Source organism: Dryas octopetala, chromosome 6 (assembly GCF_963921425.1).
Source record: "Dryas octopetala chromosome 6, drDryOcto1.1, whole genome shotgun sequence".
NCBI classification, from domain to species: Eukaryota; Viridiplantae; Streptophyta; class Magnoliopsida; order Rosales; family Rosaceae; genus Dryas; species Dryas octopetala.
Window position 1 is genome coordinate 21,360,566 of NC_141371.1, and position 17,611 is coordinate 21,378,176.

The 17,611-nt window shown below is 38.8% G+C and overlaps 1 protein-coding gene across 11 annotated transcripts; it reads left to right on the forward strand.

The window, feature by feature from the left end:
- Window positions 1-12,194: 12,194 nt before the first annotated feature.
- On the forward strand, window positions 12,195-15,625 carry LOC147283230 (uncharacterized protein C216.01c-like). 11 transcript variants are annotated; one of them, XM_086248811.1, is made up of 7 exons: window positions 12,195-12,535; window positions 12,940-13,008; window positions 13,085-13,162; window positions 13,244-13,339; window positions 13,763-13,833; window positions 14,006-14,083; window positions 15,362-15,625. In XM_086248811.1, the coding sequence occupies exons 1-4, from the start codon at window positions 12,377-12,379 to the stop codon at window positions 13,322-13,324; spliced, it is 387 nt and encodes a 128-aa protein (XP_086104937.1). In that variant the 5' UTR covers window positions 12,195-12,376; the 3' UTR covers window positions 13,325-13,339; window positions 13,763-13,833; window positions 14,006-14,083; window positions 15,362-15,625. The 11 variants fall into 11 exon arrangements, 9 of the variants coding, with proteins under 9 accessions (XP_086104937.1, XP_086104935.1, XP_086104942.1 ...); XM_086248809.1 differs by having other exon boundaries at window positions 13,244-13,302; XM_086248816.1 differs by having other exon boundaries at window positions 13,244-13,292.
- Window positions 15,626-17,611: the final 1,986 nt, after the last annotated feature.

The following is a 17,611-nucleotide window of genomic DNA, read 5'->3' on the forward strand; positions in this document are numbered from 1 at the left end:
TTTGGTGGGAGGGTTACGAATACTTGTGTGTTGTTCAATAGATACCAACCGAATGAGAGTACGTTGTTCAGTGATTTCCACCAAACAGAACACAAACTAGAAATTTTTTAGAGCTGTCATATGCATGAAAAACTGCAAAAAAAAAAAAAAAAAAAAAAACACACATCCCTCATTTGAAGGCTCCCAAGGAACAATTTCACTCTTCATTTGTCTAAAAACCCTTGTTTGGATGACATGGGTGCAAAAATTGTTTAGGCTTTAGAGTTGGTTTTGAGAATGAGGTTGGAAGTGATTTTAAGAGTGAGGTTGATGAAGGGTAAAGGTATAGAAAGAAAATTGGATTTTTTTATTTTAAACATAATTTGTCCTCAATGGTCATTTCATCATGGGACATAATAGTCCATTCATGATTAAAAAATTTGTTGGGTAAGAAAAGAAGATTGTTAAGTATATATAGAATTTCTCTAATTGTTATTGATGAAGGATGTTTGTGCGTTGCTTCGTGGGCCTCAAATTCAATGCAATTAAATTTGTTGAAAAGGTTACAAAAATTGTGGAAAATAACTTTCTTGTCCTTATGATAGGGACATGCTGGTGTCATGGCAGAGAGAGAGAGAAGAAGGAGAGGAGAGAGAGATAAAGGGAGAGAGATAGAGAGAAAAAGAGAGAGGGGAGGATGAGGATACCATCTATTAGTATCCCCGAGATATGCAAGTTCTTCTCAAAATCATGTCCTACTTTGATGGTCATATATCATAAGGACCATTGGCTGTGTGCATCGTGATTGCTCTAGTATTGCTGGTATCCCAAAAATCATGTTTTACTTGGATTCAGTTGTGGCTTCAACCTCGACCCATCCACAACTCTCTTTTCTTTTCCTTTTTTTGGAAGGTGGAAAGTTGGAGATAACTTAGAATTATAATATGCCATGAATTCGATTCATTGAATGTACAAGAAACAAAATACATTATAAAAAAGGATTAGTTACAATTTGTTCCCCCAAACTATTAGGGGTTCGCACTTTGCTCCCTAAACTAATATTTTTGATAGTTAACCCCCCATACTATGTCTTGTCAAACATAATACCCCCAACCCTTAAAAGAAATACAGGGTTCATTTCAAGTTGGTCTACGAACTATAAAATATTCAATTCTCCCATTAATTAACAAAAACATAGGGAATGATCCATCCGTTAGGGATTCCGTCAAAGGAACAGTTAAGTGCCACGTTGGATGTAGTTCACTTGGCATTTTTAATGAAGTAGCATTGACTGGTATGGAACAAAAATGGGTTTCCCCAAAATAATTTCCCGCCCATTCCATAACAACATGTGGCACCTAACTCTAACATGGGCCTGCCACTTCCCCCCCTCTTTTGTAAATGAAATCGTAAGCCCCCATAAATTAAAACAAATCGAGTTTTTGTTCTAAAGGCTAAAAACAACACATTTAACCATTGAAATTAGGGTTTTATGCTCACCTAATGGTTTTGTCCACAATTTCCACTGCAAATTGAATCCTAAATGGTGCAAAGGTTGATTTTTTGTTAGATATAATGGGAATTATGTTTAAGGAGGTCTAGTGGACTGCATCCAGCATGACACTTAACAGTCCATTTGACAAAATTCCTTACAGATGGACCATTCTATGTGTTTTTTGTTAGTTAATGGGGGAATTTGAAATGTTTTATAGTTTGTGAACCAACTTGAAATGGACCCTATATTTAGTGGATGTAAATGTAATTGAGTAAAAAAACAAGTATTTTCTGTTAGTTTTGCACACGTGGCGCTCAGAGAGAATGCCACATGTGCAAATTTCAAATTAGTATAAGTTATATTTCATCATTTCTTAGTCATAGAAACTAATTTGGAGTACCAAATTTCAATTTTCTTTTATTCTAGTACTCCAAATTAGTTTCTATGACTAAGAAATGATGAAATATAACTTATACTTCAATTATAATTGAAGAAAACACAACAAAAATGATTTAAAATCATAATTTTAAAAAAATCGTGAACCAAAATTGAAATAGATATAAAATAAGTGGACCAAAATTGAACTAGATATAAAATAAGTGAACCAAATTTGTAATTTCCTCTTTGAAGTATTATTAGAATTTGAAGAATGAGTGTTATACATGCCTTGCTTTACTATGTTATTGTTGGGTATATTCATGAACTCATTTGTTGGGAAATTTAGTTTGTTTTGAGTTTTTTTTATGTTTTCTTTGCTCAAGGACTAGCAAAGTCTAAGTTTGGGAGTGTGTTGAGTGCTCGATTTCGGTAATTTTATAATACAACTCCCCAACCTAGAGTGCAAGAACTCGATACTTTTGTGTGTTTTTGTTTATTTTTAGTGTTTTGTAGGTTAATTGAAGTGAAGAATGAAAATGAAGCATAATGAAGCAATTTCGAGTTAAATTGGAAAAAGGAATCTTGAGGGAATACAAGGAATTCTCCATGTGCAAGGAAGATCTTAAAAGATTTAGTCAAAGATCTAAGAGAATTAAGGAAAGGAAACCCCGAAAAATAGAGCATCAATTTCGACAGCAATTCTGTTTCTCTCCAAATTGAAATAGATGTCATGCCATATATGGTTGGAAAGGTACGGATTTTAGCTTCGCAGAGAATTTTACGGATCTCGATTCTGAGTTGTCTAGCTCAAGATATGGTCGTTTTAGTGGAGGTAGCGCAGCAGTTTTACGGCAAGAAAAACAAGTGACGCCCAAATCAGCCCAAGGCCCATTCTTGGCCGAAAATTCTAAGCCTTAAGGTGCAAGGAATGCACTTGTCCCACATTAAAAATCAGCAAAATCTCTCCACCTCTTCACTACTATATAAGACTCTCATTCTCTCAAAATTCATCATCTTATTACACCATATACTTAGATCTTTCGGAAAAGTTTAAAAGGAGAGAAGAAGGAGGAGTTCGAAACCCTCAGCCTTGTCGCAGCCACCTTTTGGGTTTTTCTTGCTTTTTTAGTTTTAGTTTGTCATTAACAATATGAATTGGATGTTTATTCATTTAATGGTAATTCTTATTTTCATAATTATGATTTAGCTTTACCATGTTAGGGCAAGGTTGAAGCCCTAATTATGTCATCTTTACTTTCATGGATCTTTTAAATTATTAATTTGATGAACATGTTGATGAATTCTTAATCTTTGTTCTAATTAATTCTATGTTATTTGTATGCTTTCTATGTTTGATCACCCTAGAATGTATGCACCTATCTATAGTTGAGAAATTGTGTAGGATACTCAAGAACATAATTTATGTTTGCAACAAGTGAATCAATCTTTTCTAAGTGAGTCTTGGGAATAAGTTTTATAAAATTGTAAGGTAAACACTATACTTTTATGTTTTATATGTTTGTCAATTCTCACAAAGCTTAATGAATCTTTTCTTGTTAACTTAAAGGATAACCAAGATTAAATTTTATGTTTTAAAATAACTAGCTAGTAGTCCTACCCCGGTATTAGTTTCATGGCTTAGGAGAATTAAACCTCAAGTGTCATAATCCGTACTTGTGTGTGACAAACTTCATCAACAGTTTTTGTGAATTATATGCTTGGATCCATGTTTATTTAGGTGATTCGTTAGTGGTGGATTCTAAGTCCTAGCTGGTGTGTGTGCGTGCGTGTGTGTGTTTAACCCCTAAACAAACCCCCATATCTGTGTGTGTGTGTTTAGTGATTCTATTTGATAAGTTGAATTGGTTTGATGGCGCGCATTTAATCATTCCTTGTGAGATCGACCTCGAACTTATACGCTATGCTTACATAAGCGATTCGTATACTTACTAGCTACAACATGGTATTCGTTTCTAAATTCCAAGTAAAACAAGTTGTACAAAAAGAAGCAACAGGGATAAATTGTAATTAACCCTATAAAAAAATAGTACAATAGAAAAATAGTAAATTATATCCTTGTACCACACTACTAATAAACTTAATGTAAAGAACTATAACCTAATAAGTTGTGTAAAGTACAATTTCTAAATTTTTTTACAGATGCACTTATTGTAATTTTACAGATACACTGGCTGTTTTACAGATGCACTGACTTTTTTACACAGATGCACTAATTTTTTTTTTTTTCCATATGCACTGGATTGGCCCTTGTTTGAATTTTGGCCTTCAGTTCAACTTATTGGGTTGGTTGTTCTTTAGACCAACTATTTTATTTGTCAAACCCTACAATCTAGTGGACCCAACGAAAAAAGGTTTATTTTTTTGGCCATAAAGAAAAAAGGTTTAAAGATAAAGAAAGCACATATCTTTGATAATTTGAATAATATTACTGTTACCTCTAAAAATCACGGCAAGCCTGACCAGATTCCTAACTAGAAACACTGCAGTCCTAGTTTAATGTTTGGGCGTCCCACTATTCTCAGAAAAACAGCCGTAATAGAAAAAATGTAAGTTATTATTCGCGCCGATCTTATTAACTTCTGAACCAAAGTGATTGTAAACGAGCAAGGAACAAAAGCTCACCGAGGTTCCTCTTACCTTGATCCTCAAGGACTTTAATCACTTGTTTCAATGACTTGATGCTCGAACTCGTAAGTGCGTAAAATTGTTGCTTGGGTAACGAGATGGATTGCAAAATAATGAATCTTAATGAAAAATGTATGAATGACTTGATTATCACGAAATTGAGTAACGATGCAAGTTCTAATAAAAAAATTCATGAAGAAAATAATATGGAGATAAAACAATAACCAAAAGAAATCAATATTAAGAAAACAAGGTCTTAGAAGAGCTAAAAACAAAGGAACCAGGTCTGAGATCCAAAGAGAAAACGATGAACACGTTATGATTCTTGAGAAGATTGTTGAATTGCTAAAGAGTTTGTGCTTGATTTTTTGTAGGATATGATGAGAGATCTTTTGTGCCTTCAATGTCCTGCTTATATAGTGATCAACCTCCTTGGGTGATAGGAAACTGTGGGACCATGAATAAATTCTATATGGGACCTATGTCACACATTTGGAGTGGGTCCGAAGAAAATTAGAGAAAGGCATAGGACCCATAGATATTACATAAAGGGGGGATGCCATGACTTAGATGATGGGACCTATGCTCTTATAAATATGATGGGACCAATAGATAAGGTTCTATTACCTATAACAAAGGAGGTGCCTTGACTCAAACAATAGGACCCATACTTGTGGAAGTCTAAAAGGGTCCTATGGACAAGGCGCCATCACCAACAATGCCGGGGGACCAACAACGCCGGGGGTATAAACACCATAAAATGGGAGGACCCATTGAGCACAGAGCAAGGGGAACAATCTCCACATACATCTAGGAGGGCCGAATGCTTCTAAACGTATGGATACACCCAAATCCATGGAACCATCCGAACCCATGGATCCCTTCAAGCTCGCGGATGGGTCCATGTTCCTACCCAAACTCGCGGATGCTTCCAATTGTAAGCTCACGGAGGTATTACTATACAAGTCACGATTAAAGGGACCTAAGAACTTCATGTTCTACTAGGAAACCAACTCTCATACGAATTAAATGGCTTGAATCCTCTCCAAACAAGGATTCAAGTATAGGAGTTCAAGCCAATATGGATTATACTTCTCGGTGACTACAAGTTTAAATCAACTTACAATCCTAAGGGATTAAATCATCCCCTATAAATAGACTCTCAAAAGATCATTCAAAGGTACGTAATTCTAGAGCTCTAAGCCCACTGCTTTGAGTTGATATTGATCTTGCTTACTGACTTGACCGTCGGAGAGCCTTTGGCGGACACCACACCGGTGTCACCATACCTCTGAAGGTTTTTCTTGTGTTTACAGGACCCATCGTTTTCTGAGTTTAGCTACTTGGAGAATTCGTGTTACAACAATTGGTGCTTTCATTGAGAGTAGAATCTAGAACTTCTCGTTTTCAGATTTTGCTCTTTGATTTTTTCAAACTCATTTTTTCTGAAACCTATGGCAGAAGAGATGACTTTGGGTGCTACTACGAATGGGCATCCCCTGACATCGATTACTGTAGAGCCGGCGGCTCAACAAGTTGGTAGAGAACTTGACTGTGTGAAAGTCCACACCACTGATGATGACAGCCAGCCGGACCCTCCTCGACAAGAGCCCAACGAGTACCAAGTCGCTTTGCGGCGCATGGCTAGCAACGAGTACCCATGTGGCCCTTGAGGCTATAAGGAAGGATATTCAACTGATGAGTGAGGCTCTAATGGCTAGCAATCAAGAACCCCGCAGAAGAACTTCTCGCCAGTCTCATAGCGGGCGAGGAAGGAGCTGCGTACGGGGTACAAGTGGAAGAACTCGACTAACTCGCCAAGAGAAGTAAAAAGAAAAGATGGGGGAACCCCCACAAGAATCCCCCCGCGATTTGTCTAGGGGTCCTAATCGCCAGGCAAGGATCCCCCAAAGAGGCAATGAGCAACCAACGGGTCGCGGACTCATGGATGGAACAATTTCGCGTCGACTGGAGGGATCCACATGAAGCTTGGTTGGAGAACGAAATTCTTTGCGTAAATGAGTCCCCCCTTAAGGATCACATCCTTCGAGTTAGAGCCCTGGAGCGTTTTTCTATGCCAAGGTTCAAATACTTTAAGGGAGACTCGGACCCAATGAGTCACATTAGGATGTATCGTATCTCGATGGCACCCTATGATGACAATGATGCCTGGATGTGCAAGCTATTCCCCTCAAGTCTGGAATGGTCCGCATTAACTTGGTATCACTCTCTACCACCTCGGTCCATTACTAATTTTACCGGCTTATGCTCTTCATTCGTGAAACATTACTCCGTTTACCGGGTTATCAAAAAAGATACGGACCATCTCTTTACCCTCAAGTAGGGGGATGACGAATCCCTCCGAGACTTTGTAAAACGATTCAAGTCCGAGGTGGCAAAAATTGAAAAATGTGATGACAACATGGTGGTTGTGGCCTTTAGGCGGGCACTACCTGTGGAGTCCGTATTATATGGATCTTTGGTTAAAAAAGGAACCCTCACGTTTACTCAAACGCTAATGAAGGCAGAGAAGTACATTAGATGGGATGATGAGAAACGAGGGGCATATGTGAGGAAGAAAGATAAAAGTACACGGAGGAATCGTCAAGAGTATGGAGCCCCTAAACGGAATGATAGGTCCCCCAGAAGAAGCGATAGGCCCGAGAAATATGGGTCCGCGGATAAGAGGAAGAGGGAGGATCATGCTAATTCGGACCGTGACAAATATACACCTTTGAAACTTCCAATCAATCAAGTCTTTTACATGATCAAGGACCAACCATGGGTGAAACGTCCACCCCCTATAAAGTCGGATGCAAGAAAAAAATTTCCTGATAGGTACTGCGCCTTCCACAAGTCTAAAGGGCATCTAACCATGGATTGCATAGCGCTTCATGAGCATATTGAAGAACTTTTAGAGCAAGGATATTGTTTGGAATTTGTAAAGGATGAAGCATTAAAGCGGAGGCCTGAAAAACAAGATAGACAAAGGTCCCCAGATTCGGACCCACCACTAAAGAAGCCAACCATGAACTTGCAATGCATCCTCTCCGAACTAGACTACTTAGGCTCCACAAGAAAAGAAAGGGAGCATAGTTGCAAGAAAACGAGGGAGGTCTTGATGGCGCCTTCCCAGGACCTATCCGAGATTGATCTCATGAACTTCTCCTAGCAAGACGCTGCGACATTACACTCTCCCCATGAGGACTCTTTGGTTATCACCATCCAAGTTGCTCATGCCACCGTGGGCCGTGTCTTGATAGATAATGGAGCATCGGTTAATGTGCTTTTCAAAACGGCGGTTGAGCGCATGGGTTTAATCGAGGATATCACCCCGTTTCTAAACCAAGGTTGGTTCACACCATCGACACTATCTCACTACCAGTGGTGGCGGGGTTAAGAAGCCCGCTTACGCCATTCATAGTAGTCGACTGCCCCACACCTTACAACGCTATCCTTGGGCAACCATGGCTCTATCGCATGAAGGCAGTCCCTTCCACCTACCATCAGGTCTTGAAGTTCCCAACAAAGGAAGGGATCCAAGAAATTCGGGGGGATCAAGCAACCGCTTGAAGCTGCGAGGTAATGGGTCTGAAAGAAATAAAAAAATCAATTGGTCCCTTGATACCTTCAAAAGCACAGGACATATCCAGAGTACAGACCAAAACGCTCGAAGAGGATGCATCCGCCTTGGGGACTCAGAACCTTGGGGACCCCAAAGAAAAATCCGATTAGCAATTAGCCCTGGGGGCCCAAGATGAGCAAGAAGATATTGAAATCGATTTGGACCCTCAGGATAGTGACCCCCAAGGGGGCAAGGCAAAGGAAGAAGCCGAGTTAATTGAATTGGACCCAAAGCTACCAGAGAGAAAGGCAAGGATTGGGTTCAGACTTTCCAAGATAGAAAGGGATTAGTTAATAGCATTCGTACGGGAAAATAAGGATGTATTTGCATGGTCCGCTGGGGACATGCCCATAATCGATCTGAAGGTCATATGCCATAAACTTATGGTGGACCCAAACTTCAAGGCGGTAATCCAAAAGAAGAGAAACTTTGCTCCATAATGGTCAGCTATAATTGAGGCCGAGGTAGATAAACTCAAAGCCGCCGGATTTGTGGAGGATGTGTACCATCCGGATTGGTTATCCAATGTGGTTTTGGTTCGAAAGAAAAATGGCAAGTGGAGGGTATGTGTTGACTTCACTGATTTAAACAAAACTTGCCCAAACGATAGCTACCCCCTTCCACGGATTGATCAACTAGTGGATTCAACGGCAGGGCATCAACTTCTTAGTTTCATGGATGCTTATAGCGGCTATAATCAAATCAAGATGTATGGGCCAGATAAAGAGAAAACCTCATTTGTCATAGAGAAGGGAACCTATTGCTATAATGTGATGCCTTTCAGGCTTAAAAATGCGGGGGCAACGTATCAACGACTTGTGAACAAAGTCTTTAAGGACCTTATTGGAAGGACAATGGAGGTATACGTGGATGACATGTTAGTAAAGAGCCTACAAAGACATGACCATGTAAAGCACCTTGGGGAGGCATTTGAACTTTTGCGGAGGTATAACATGAAGTTGAACCCGGAAAAATGCACATTCGGAGTAGCCTCCGGAAAATTCTTGGGATATTTAGTAACTCAATGGGGTATTGAGGCTAATCCAGACCAAATAAGAGCAATCATGGACATGGGGTCCTCTCGCAATGTCAAAGAAATACAAAGTCTAACGGGCCGTGCCGCCGCCCTAAGCAGGTTCCTTTCAAAGTCGACGGATAAATGCCGCCCTTTTTTTCAAGCATTGAAAAGAAGCGGGGGCAGAATATGGAATGAAGAATGTGAAATGGCTTTTCAGGACCTAAAGACATATTTAAGCTCTACGCCTTTGTTATCCAAACCCTCCGCAGGGGAGGACCTATACTTATACTTGAGGGTATCTAGTCCGGTGGTTAGTTCGGCTCTGGTTCGAGAAGAGCAGGGGGCACAACACCCGGTATATTACACGTCAAAGGCTCTCCTCGACCCAGAAACTAGGTACCCAAAGATGGAAAAATTGATTTTGGCTTTGGTAAGCTCCGCTAGAAAGTTAAGGCCATACTTCCAAGCTTTCAAAATCATTGTACGGACCAATTACCCGTTAAGGACCATTTTGCACGGACCGGATGCATCCTCGTGGATAACAAAGTGGGCAATTGAGCTAGGGCAATATGACATAGTGTACCAACCACGAACGACTATCAAGGCACAGGTCCTAGCCAACTTCATTGCCGAATTTACTCCCCCTGAAACTGAATTGTCGGACCCAATCAACCCAAATTCAGGACCGGACCCAACGAATCCTTATGTGTGGCATCTTCATGTGGATGGGTCCTCCAATAGGAAGGGGGCAGGCGCCGGCCTAGTTTTGCACACTCCGAATGGATCCATAATGGAACAAGCCTTGATATTAGGATTCCGGGCAAGCAACAACAAAACCGAGTACGAGGCTCTCTTAGCGGGCTTAAGACTAGCATCTGAACTACAAGTTCGTAAATTAAATATATTTTGTGATTCTCAATTAATCGTGAACCAAGTGTTAGGTGAGTATGCGGCACTTAATCCAACCATGACTCTCTACCTCACTAAGGCCAAAGATCTTCTCCAAAAGTTTCAAGAGTTCACACTCACACAGGTCTCTCGTAATCAAAATGCTCATGCCGATACTCTGGCAAATTTGGGATCTTCCTTAAACTATCAACTTCGTCAGACCATTCCTGTGAAGTACTTGAAGGAGCCGAGTGTTCACAAGGCGGGGGCTCCATGCCTACCTATAGCTCCAACACCTTGTTGGATGGATCCAATCCTTGATTACATAAATAATGGGACACTACCCCAAGACCGTGTTGAGGCTAGAAAATTACATTTAAAAGCGGCGCAGTACGTGGACTATAATGGCAAGCTCTATCGTCGGTCATATTCACGACCTCACCTCCTTTGTCTCCACCCGGATCAGGTACGGTACGTTCTCGCATAAATTCATGGGGGTAGTTGTGGAAATCATGCCGGAGGCAGGTCCTTAGCGCAAAAATCCCTAAGTGAGGGGTACTATTGGCCAACAATACACCAGGATGCAAAAGAGTTCGTACAGAAGTGTGACAAATGCCAAAGATTTGCCATTATCCCAAAACAACCGGCAGAGAACCTAACCCCGCTTCGATCCCCTTGGCCGTTCATGCAATGGGGCCTGAACATCGTCGGACCCTTGCTGGATGCTACCGCCCAAAAAAGGTTTCTGTTGGTTGCTACCAATTATTTCACAAAGTGGATTGAAGCCGAGCCCCTTGCAAAAATTCGAGATAAGGAGGTAAAGAGATTTATATGGAGAAGCATCATTTGTAGGTTCGAAATGCCTCAAACTTTGGTGTCCGATAACGGCCTTCAGTTCATAAGTGCGGAGATCACTGACTTTTGTAGATCTTTGAACATTAAGAACTTAATGTTGACACCCCGGTACCCTTAAGGAAACGGCCAAGCTAAAGCCTCCAACAAAACTATTCTTGACACGTTGAAGAAGAGGTTGGAAAATGCCAAAGCAAATGGCCCGACGAGCTACCTGGGGTCCTATGGGCGTATAAGACCAGTAAGCAGAGACCCATAGGAGAGACTCTTTTTTCTTTAGAATTTGGAGTAGAGGCTATCATACCGGTCCAAGTTGGGATGCCAACCCTCCGCACAAAGGATAAGATGCTTCAGCAGAATGTAGTAGAACTTCAAACGAACCTGGATCTATTAGATGAGTGAAGAGAGCAAGCACTAGTAAGGATTGCCGCCTATCAACAGCAAGTACGGTCCTATTACAATAAAGGCGTCAAACCAAGGACCTTTCAAGAGGGAGACCTTGTACTCAGAAAGGTGTTTCAAAACACGAAAGTCCCGGGCGCTGGCAAGCTAGGTCTTAATTGGGAAGGGCCATATCAAGTGATTGAAGTAGGAAGCAAAAGGACCTACTTACTCTCAAACATGGATGACAGCTCGATTAGAAAAAGGTGGAACGCCATTAACTTGCGTAAATACTACGGATGAGGGACCCATAGTCCCCAAATAAATGCAAAAGAATGGGTGTTCACCCGAATGAAGGAAGGGATGTATTCATACTACACTCCACAAATGGAGCCGCATTCAACCTCAACGGACGGACCTATCCTCAAGATGTACGGTCCTAACGAATCATACACTACAACAAAATTGTTAATAGATATCACCAATTTTATATCAGATTTGAAGTTGACTGATATTGTAAAAATTATAATATCAGATAATTTTTTAGCTGATTTCTAAACTCTATTAGAAATCACATGGTTTTTATCAACTGATATATAATATTTTTTTTTTCTAAGAATTTATAAAGACGTCAGTTTAAACTGTTAACTGATATGTTAAGTTTACATTTTTTAATTTTTTTTCCCATCCACCCAAACATCTGATATAAATTTTTTTTACTTTTTCTTATATATTTTTATCATATCACTGTAACATGTCAACTGATATCTTAAGATCAATTGACCTAATTTTTGTATTTCCGCATCTAGGGTTAATTTAAACAACCCAAATCTTTTTTTATATTCTCTCTCCTCTCACCCGCATATCTCTCTTTCTCTCTATTCTCTCGCCTCTCTCTCTCTCTCTTGCGCCGATCGTCTTCCTCAGAAAATTCGTCATCGTCGTCGTCCGAAGGCCAACGACGACGGGAGTACCACCAAAAGGCTCGATCGTCTTCTTCTACTCTCCCTCCTCGTGTCTCTCTTCGTCCCAAACAACCGCTGATCATGGCGAATCGAAGCCACAGGGCCGATGGCCACTCCTGCGGCAATCCATCGATCCCGGCGAAGTTGAGATGCCAGGCCTTGTGGGTTTTGAAGCTGTCGTCGTTCTGAACATGTTGGTGGCCTCCGATTGTTCATCGGACCACTGTACGAGGCCAATCGACGCCAAGAAGCCAGCGGCGGCTTCGATGAGATTTCAACGGTTCCGGTGGCCAATTCCATTGAGTCAGGTATCGATTTCAATCTTCTCTTCATCCTCTAGAGGGTGTGGGAAAAAATAATGCCAAACACTAGAGCAAGTGGGAAATATAATATCTCACTCAACTAAAAGTTGGTATGAACTCATCAAATATAATTAATGTCTTACAAAGCACTCGACTACATTTACAAGAAGACAGAACCCCTAGCAGGCTTTTATTAACTCACTTGTAACCCTGACATCTTACAGACTAACCAATTTAAGGGAATTGGCCTTCTCTTGCAGAGTATCAAGCAGGCTGTCAAAACTCTTCTTGAAAGAGTCCACTCCTTTGAGAGAGAGAGATATATATATATATATTTGCTTATTTATTTATATATGAGAGTTGTTTGTTTCTTGCCTATGTATCTTGATTTATAAATTAACTTTTCGTAGGCCATACTGATTAAAGATGCTATGGTTTTGTCAAAGATACATCAGACGTATAAAGTTGGCTATTTAAAGGTTTGGTTGCTTTTATATTTAAATTTTTTGTTTATCCCATTTATTTGGTGGTAATTCTCACTCTGCATTATTTTAGAATGTTGTTTTGGCTAGAGTATTGGACAAGGCCACAGTTGCAAATCTCAATTCCATTATTCATGTAAACAATGCTATCGTAAGAAGTTACAGCTCAATCTTTAGACATATTGCGCTCTATGTTATGTTAATTATGCCTAATTTTCCTATTATGTTGTAGGTTGTTTCTTTGCTAAAGGACGACGGTACCTTTATTCAGGAATTGTTTGGTAGGTTAAGGTCACCATCCACCTCTGCATAATCTAAAAAGAATTTGGTAATTGTTGATTTCCATAACTGCTCTTTAATTGTCTTTCTGAGCCATGGTATTGGTGCAATGGAGAGTACATGAATATGTAATTGATCTTTTAGATTGTGTAACCCCTCTTCTGTTTCTCTTGCTTTTCTTTTTCTTCCCACAAATTAATTAGAAATGAAATAAAAGGATTAATATATGTTAATAACAATTGGTAAAAGAACTGTCTTGTTCAATTGTTTACATTGTTACTTTTTTAATTCCATTTCCTGTACTTTTTTCCGAATAAAAGTAGTAATAAGGATTTTGATATTTGATAGACAATATGATAGTTATCTTTACAGTGTTAGTAGCATTACAATTTTTGGTTGCAGTTCTTTGATTAATTTCCTTGATCTACCTTAACATTGGTCATGCTTATCCTTATTTCCCTCTACAATGTAGGTGTATTTCTTGCATGAGTTTTGTAGTTTAAGCAAGAAAATGCAGATGGCTCAGCAGCTCCGGCTATTTAGGTATGCAATTCTTGAAGTTATATTTCTTATGTACCACTATGTTTTGTAGCTCTCTGTTTTTTTTTTTTTAAGAACTTTTGGGCTGGCTGCTTATTTTTCTGATGGGTACTTCTAGTTTTTTGTCTTATATAATGTCTTTGTTTCTAAGAGGGATCACACTAAATTTCTGTAGGGATCTCATGAATGAAGGAGTCTTTGACATTGTAACTGATACTTTGCAGAGTCAAGACAAAAAACTTGTATTAACTAGGTAATCAACACCTTTAAGTATCTGTCTTCTGTACTGAGTCTATTTGTACAATCAGCAATGGTGATGGGTAATCAAGACCTTTTAGCATCTAGTTAGATATTATGCTTTAGGAAAAAGTCCAAGTATTTTGAGGTTTAGCCATTTATCTGGTCTCAAATTGTTGTCACCCCCACTCACTTTTTTTTTTTTAATGGGTATGGCCATTTATATTTATATGTGCTTCTTTCTTCTTTTTATAGTTAGTTTTTGTATTTCCTTCTCCCCTAGTTTCTTTTATGATTGAAATCCCTTCAACTGCATATTATGTTCTCTCATGTTCTCTCAATTTGTACTGCTTTTTGTCACATGGACTAAAAACCAGTCATGATGTGGTGTTGGTGTTGCCCAATTAACTAATCGATTAATTACTATAAGTATATTCGTTATCTCTAGTTGCTTGTATCTTTTCATGTGATTAATGAAAATTAAAGGCATGTTGCAAAGCCTACGGGTTTGAAAAAGTGTAAGTGGCATAGGCATGTTGTTATTGTTATTTGTGGGATATGAGTGACTGGTTTTTCCAAGTTGCTTTTGGAATTTGTTTCGATCATCATCTTGAAGTTTTCAAATACACGTACATACAATTGTGTAAATGATTTTAGGACTACATGTTAGATTATACATAGCCCCTTTAGGGTCAGATAAGAGAATTGAATGCTCATATTGCAACACCTTTTCATATCAATATATAATGCATGATGTTATAACCAATTGAAACCTGACAGCAACTTAATTCTCTTTTTGCATGTCTATGTTTTTAACCTATCCTTGTGTTTCTTGTGATATTGTCATCAACTGAAATTGTGGGAATAATATTAGACTACTAAAGATAAGTTTTATCATTTAAAATCATGTGGTTTGAGGCTGTAGAATCCTTCACTCAAACTTTAGATTTGGAGGATGAGCAATGCTCCCAAATCTTAAGCTTGAGTGAATGATGAAACTGTATCAAACTACAACTCTAAAACACTTGATATTTTTTTTGCTTGAACCTCTGTATGTCTAGTATTGTTCCACCAATTTTCAGAGCAATTGGAGTTGTAGTTATGTTTCTAAAAATTTGAGAGTGTGCGCTGCTCCAGTAAACCTATTTCCTGGCAGTCAACAATGTAACAGTCTTCTTCTTTTTCAACAATATACCTTCCCGTATACTTTAACCTATCAGTATATTTTCCAAGTTTTATCAATGAATTTGTGATTAAATTTAAGAATTAATATATGTTCCTTTGATGTTTTCAGTGGTCCAATATGAAGACCAAGCGAAGCTAATACAACACAACTTTAAGATGTGAATGATTCTACTCCACTAGCTAGATGAAGTTGTCAGCTTTTGTATCTTCAAATTAGTACCATCAGTAATACCTTAGTAATTCTTTATGTATTTCCTTAACTATAGAACTACTTGTTGGATATTATATTGTAATCCCTTTTTGGGTACTTTGAATGTTATTGGTGCTTAAAATATGAAATATATAGGAATGAAAGATTTTATACTTGCACAAATTTTAGGCCATTTCAAAATACAGGCACAATTGTATTTAATTCATTGATATCCTTTTTAGGTGAAAAAAAAACTAATATATATCATACATTCCAAATCATTTTTAGTCTAAAAACTGAAATGTTATGTCATTTTGATATCAGATTCTCTCTCAGACTTGATATATAAACAATATTTAGATATCAGAGTATGTTTCATACCTGATATTGATGTCGAGATTACATATCAGATTTTATCATATACCTGATATTGATACCAAGATTTTAGATTTTAAATCATATTCTACCTCAAACCTGATATTGATATCATGGTTTTATATCATATTCTACCTCAAATACGATATGTATTGATTAGAACTATTGATATTCGGATTTTATAGATATCAGTAATAATATCAAAAATGATATATAAACAATGTTTACATATCAGTTTAAAACTGATATCTAAAATGTGATCATTAGATATCACGACGCGCTATATCAGGCGGCTACCCAAATAGATATCAGTCCACGACTGATATCTATCGACATTTTTGTTGTAGTGATAGAAACGAACGGTCCTCACCAAAAGTAATGAAGTAAGGTCTGGAATAAATAGTCTAGGCTAGTACCTTCAATTTGTAATATGATTCCCATAGGAAACCTATAGGTACAAAGGGAGATCACCCTACATGGATGTAACATGGGTCTCGATCAACCCATACTTCAAAATTGTAACATAAGCTTCGGCCATTTAAATTAATGTATCATAGTTCATTCAAACTATATTGCATTTGGTTTTAGCTTATAGCAAATTTTAAATTGTGTCGTTTGTCTAAGTAATTCTATTGCTAACCCGCTGGGGCCAATGGAGATTAAGATGAATTCTACAAATTTCATGGTACCATGGCACCTAAGTCCATACTACAATGAAAAGGTCCGAGGTACCGCGGGCCACAGGCCTCACTGACCCAGGTACCATCAACTAAATGAGTGTTCTAAAGATGATCAGTCTACTTGGAACATCTGCACTCTTTTAGAACCCCACTCGGGGGCAACATTTGTTACTATCGGCCCGAACTCATTAAGGGCAAGGCCCTCTGATGGAAGGTCTCTAGTTCAATAACAAAACATTGTCAAAATTTATTTTTTCGAGCTATGTACCTCGTAAAATAAATGGGGGCATAGGGGAAGGAACTTTGAAAATATTTTTGGGTCATATTTGTGCCTACAAGAAAGCCCCGGATGCATCTCTTTAGCAAATTATAAACGACAATTAATATTATCAAATTTAATTTGTGAGATTAATTCTTGCAAGTTAATAAACTAGATTGAGCTAACGAGCCGATTGAGTTTTGAGGTTCGACCCTCCGTGCAAGTAAGATTTTTTGCTTAAAGGGACCTCGAGATAGCTCCGAAAATCTTCTTTGCTACGGCCCGACTTCGGGGGCTCTATTAATTCAATGGTTATCTTCCGTGTTGCAACGCAAAATGTATGTAAAGCAACGGACCCATGAGATCGTTATTTCTTGCAAATAAATGGGCGGACCCATAAGGTTGGGATAGTCACCATGCCATGCTTACATCACATAAATTAAGTATGTGAAAATGTGAAGAATCCAAAAGAAAATAACTTGGAATTGTAAGTGCATTGGTACCTTGAAATAAAGGGTCCAACAAATAATTCTCAAATACAAACAAATAATACGGCTCTATCGGGCATTAACAAAATAAAAGTCTAGCATATAAGATATCAAGGTGCTATAAAGGACTTCGGGTCCGAGCCATTGGAGGTGCCGGCGATATCCCTTGCCTTGGATGGGGTCCCATCATCATCAGAGGGTTTCTCCTCGGAAATATAGGTGGTGGCATTAGAGTTCAACTCGGAGCCCTCTGGGTCCTCGGATGTATTCACTTCGACGGCCCATTCTTGAATTTTGTCTTCATCCCAACCATGTTTGTGGGGCTTGCCAACCATCCGGTAATAGTAACCCATATTAAACTCATCCA

Coding starts and splice junctions, on each gene's coding strand:
- LOC147283230 (XM_086248809.1), top strand. CDS start 12,377: ATGCCAGGCCTTGTGGGTTTTGAAGCTGTCGTCGTTCTGAACATGTTG. Junction 13,009..13,084: donor ATAAAGTTGGCTATTTAAAG/GTTTGGTTGCTT, acceptor GCATTATTTTAG/AATGTTGTTTTGGCTAGAGT. Junction 13,163..13,243: donor TTCATGTAAACAATGCTATC/GTAAGAAGTTAC, acceptor ATTATGTTGTAG/GTTGTTTCTTTGCTAAAGGA.